A 4,388-nucleotide genomic window follows, 5' to 3' on the forward strand; every position below is an offset into this window, starting at 1 on the left:
ATGATAGTATCTATAGAACGAACGTCACAGGGCTCAGTGCTATATTAGGTGGCATGCGTGGCCGGGTGCAGTGTATGTAGAGTGAAGCAGCGAGGAAACTGCATATGCATGGTACGTAGCAAATGTTACTATATGGTTAAACACCATTATTTAATTTGTGGGGTGTCGCATTATTATAAAATAAAATTACCTTTGATCACCACCTACCGGCCACCATTCACTGCTTGATCCATGCATCTTTTCTTCCTGCTCTAGTCCAAGACAAGTTGATGCGATCGATGCAAATATATAATGGAACAAGTGGATGGATGGATCAGACCGGCCGATGCAATGCATGCATGCCACGATCCATGTGGTCCGGTCCGACCATGCATGTGGAGATCGAAAATATCCATAACCGCCCGCCTATAAATAAATATATGATCATGACTCGTGGAAGCCACACACACACACCATCTAGCAGCTACCACTGCACTGCACTTGCAAGCAAGCAGAATGACGATGGCCAGGTCCAGCAGTAGTAGACCAGCTGTGGCCACCGTGCTGCTGCTGGCCGTCTCAGCGCTCTGCGCCGCCCTCTCGTCGGCCACCGTGACCGTGAACGAGCCCATCGTCAACGGCCTCTCCTGGAGCTTCTACGACGCGTCCTGCCCCTCCGTGGAGGGCATCGTGCGCTGGCACGTCGCCGACGCACTCCGCAGCGACATCGGCATCGCCGCGGGACTCATCCGCATCTTCTTCCACGACTGCTTCCCGCAGGTACGTACGTAGGAGTACATCCATGTCGCCGACTTGCACCAGCAGCTAGCTGTGCACTGCTCTACTGCTACTATATGTCGTTGGTGTGGTGATGCGCTTGAATGCTGACACCACGCAATGCAAATTTAGGGCTGCGACGCGTCCGTCCTCCTGTCGGGTTCCGACAGCGAGCAGAATCTGGGACCCAACGAGACGCTCCGTCCCGAGGCGCGAAAGCTCATCGACGACATCCGCGCCGCCGTCCACGCCGCCTGCGGCCCCAAGGTGTCCTGCGCCGACATCATCACGCTAGCCACCCGGGACGCCGTCGTCGCGGTAAGTCCATCGCCGGACCACGTCCACGTTTCCCACCCAAAATTAAGCATGTGCAATGCAACCAACCAGCTGCTGACGACAAAGCAATGCATGCAGTCTGGAGGTCCCTTCTTCGAGGTGCCTCTGGGCCGCCGCGACGGGCTGGCGCCGGCGTCCCGCGACCTGGTCTTCACTCTGCCGGGCCCCGATACTGACGTGCCCAAACTGCTGGGGAAGTTCAAGAACCGGAGCCTCGACGCGGTCGACCTCGTGGCGCTCTCCGGCGCGCACACCGTCGGCCGCGGCCACTGCGGCTCCTTCAACAGCCGCCTGCCGCCCAACGCGGACGACGGCACCATGGTCCCGTCGTTCCGGCGGACGCTGGCGGCAAAGTGCGCCAAGGACCCCAACGCGGCGCAGGTGCTGGACGTGCGCACGCCCAACGCCTTCGACAACAAGTACTACTTCGACCTCATCGCCAAGCAGGGGCTGTTCAAGTCGGACCAGGGACTTATGAACGACGCCAACACCAACCGCACCGCCACGCGCTACGCGCTCAACCAGGCCGCCTTCTTCGACCAGTTCTCCAGGTCCATGGTGAAGATGAGCCAGATGGACGTGCTCACGGGCAACGCCGGAGAGGTCCGCTTCAACTGCGCCGTGCCCAACGCCCGCCGCGGCGATATCTCATCAGGCCAGCTCGGCGACGAGGGGCTCGCCGCCGACGCTTGAAGCGTGATTACAGCTGCAAAAGAGGCATCATCGACTCATCGCGGCCGTGCGCGCGTGTCACCTTGCTAGCAGCAGTGTTGCATTTACATTGTCCGCGCATGCATCCTATCGTCGTGTTAGCTTTTTAAATTTTGTTATAATAAATGGCCAAATGGGTGACGAGATCAGAGTAGAATTATGTGCGGACATGCGGAAACGAACTAATGCGGACGGAAACTAACCGAAAACGGATGGAAGCCGGAACTTAAGGCCGAATGTTGTATGCTAGATGACATGCAAGGCTACAAGCCTGCAACTTGCGAGCACCCACCAATGCACCACCATACGACCATACAGAAGCAGCAAGCAACAGCACGCTTGCACCTGAACTGCACCACGCTGCAAACGTGCAACAGTTCAGGTGCAAGCACGAACCTAACCAAGCAGCACTAGAAACCAGTCCCAGTAAAAGATCTGTCCCCCTCTCGCTCTAAACAATGCAAAGCTAAGTTTGGTATTCTCTCTCTTCCAAATTATAAGTCGTTTTGTTTTTTTAGTTCATCCATTTTGCTATGTACCTGACATATTATTTATCTACGTAAAGTCATTAACAGTGATCGAGCAAAGATTTGACTACTCACTTTTTTAACGAAACGGCGACGGCATCATTAAACAAATCAAACAGCAACAATCAACCCATGTATTTTTGCTTCGCGGAGTCACAGGCTCGCAGTGGCAGGCCGCGCTGACTCACGGCGGGCGCCCGGTGCACTAGCGGCACGGCGAGACGACGAACTCACGGTCACCGAGGTCCGTGGCCGGGCGGTGCTGCGGCGGGCGGCGGCCAGACTGCGGAGGTGCGACGTGCAGGAACCGAAGTACGGTGGCGCGGTAGTGTCGCCGATGCATTATGGGCCGCTCATGGGCTGTTGGCCTTGGGCTGGGGAGTGCAGCATTATGGGAACTGGAATCACTTACACTTGTTGTTTCATTGATCCTGTCGACTTATGCGTCCACTTCGATCTCTCTTTTGTGTGTGAGATAATCCAGAGGCCGGGACACTAGCTCGGTTGTTATTAGATGTAGAAACTTCTTTGCTGCCCTTCTCACTTTCTTTATGACCGGAAGATGCAGTTTTGACCAAATTATTGTTAACAACGATTGGTCATGGTGATGAATTATAGTTTGAATATGCAATATGATACTAAATATTGTATGACTGCATATGCATACTACTATAATCCCAAGGTTAGTAAGTGCAAAGGATATAACCAAGTCGGCCCGGAAATAGAATGACTCACGGCTTAGTTCTTCCTTATGTTTTGTCGATGATTTCAAATCATTCTTCCTTGGACAATTCTTTTCCTTTTGATTAGCCCCTTTCTTCTTTGTATTTGGCCAACAACTCTTCAAAGCTTGGCCTCACCTTGCTTTTGAATTTAGGACTTTTTCTAGTTTTCTTAGAAAAGTCGACTAAGCCGACTTTTGCAGACCCGGTGTTTTTACTTCTGCTCTGCACCTCAAAGCTTAGGCTTCTCCGCCAATGATTACATTTTCCGCTAGATTTATTTGGCATAGTTTTGCGGAACTAATTTCTTTTTATGCTCACAATAACTTCGAGATGATCTTGTGGAGCATTTCTGGGTGCTAGCTAGTGTGATCCGTTGTAATTTTATCATAATTTGTTGCTATGTGGTGTCATAGACAATTTCAATATGCCCATATGATTTTTATGCTTGATAAATTTGAATTTGAATTTAAATTGTCTTATTTGAAATCATGAGTTTAAATACAGTTCATTTGTATGGTATATAAATTTTTAAGTTTGAATTATAATAGCATCATATGAAGGATATACATGAAGATTGTATTAAAATATAAGAGAATGAAATAGAAGCTTAGATATAGGGGGGGCTCTTGTTGGAGTTGAATGATGAAAACAAAGCTCTAAAAGTAGAGAGCCCCTGCTCAGAAAATAGGAGCTCTATTTTAGTGGGGGCAATGTTTTGGAAATGCTTTTAGGGGTCGTTTGATACAACTTTGCTTGGCTTGTGGAACGTTTTGTTGGTTTCGGCTTGAAGAGCATCTTTACCGGTGGAGAGCTATTTTGGTAAGACGTTTGTTAAAATAGCTTCCTAGCACAGAGAGAAACAAGAATAAAATGTCTACAGACGCCTCCACCTCTGCCTCGCCCATCATCTGCGCTCCTGCTCACGCCCACACAGGGGCATTTTTGTCCGGGCCTGCAAGCACGAAGGAATTGAAGGAGCTAGGTGAAGCTAGTTTATTCGGGTCCTCTCGTCTGTCGCTCTAGACAGCGGAAACGCGGAGCTTCGTGAACGGAGCGACATCTTAGGGCGCGTTTGCGAGGGTGTACCTCGCCGGCCTGGCCGGCTGGCCATGGCCTGGCCACCCTTAGTCCGGTCCAAATGGTGCAAGTGCTCGTGTTTGTCATCGTGGCTCAACAGAGCCGAGCTCGATTGAGATCGTGTTTGTTGTGCTTGTAAAATTGAATGCAATCTGTCAAGGTGAGAGGCAGGAGGTGATCCAAATCGCCCCCAATGACTCGCCCGTCGCTCCATCGGGCCAGGCTCCCAAAAAACGACCGATTTCACCGTTTCCTG

At 51.2% G+C, this 4,388-nt stretch overlaps 1 protein-coding gene across 1 annotated transcript; it reads left to right on the top strand.

Moving 5' to 3' along the window:
- The first annotated feature begins 446 nt into the window (after window positions 1-446).
- On the top strand, window positions 447-1,952 carry LOC136494169 (cationic peroxidase SPC4-like). Its single transcript, XM_066490329.1, has 3 exons — window positions 447-759; window positions 889-1,074; window positions 1,171-1,952. The coding sequence occupies exons 1-3, from the start codon at window positions 496-498 to the stop codon at window positions 1,783-1,785; spliced, it is 1,065 nt and encodes a 354-aa protein (XP_066346426.1). The 5' UTR covers window positions 447-495; the 3' UTR covers window positions 1,786-1,952.
- Window positions 1,953-4,388: the final 2,436 nt, after the last annotated feature.

This window comes from Miscanthus floridulus, chromosome 11, assembly GCF_019320115.1.
Source record: "Miscanthus floridulus cultivar M001 chromosome 11, ASM1932011v1, whole genome shotgun sequence".
Lineage (NCBI taxonomy): Eukaryota > Viridiplantae > Streptophyta > Magnoliopsida > Poales > Poaceae > Miscanthus > Miscanthus floridulus.

What these genes read in the sequence shown, in the direction of transcription:
- LOC136494169 (XM_066490329.1), top strand. Translation starts at nt 496, where the DNA reads ATGACGATGGCCAGGTCCAGCAGTAGTAGACCAGCTGTGGCCACCGTG. An exon ending in TCCACGACTGCTTCCCGCAG is followed by an intron (nt 760 to 888) that starts GTACGTACGTAG and finishes ATGCAAATTTAG; the next exon opens with GGCTGCGACGCGTCCGTCCT. An exon ending in CCCGGGACGCCGTCGTCGCG is followed by an intron (nt 1,075 to 1,170) that starts GTAAGTCCATCG and finishes CAATGCATGCAG; the next exon opens with TCTGGAGGTCCCTTCTTCGA.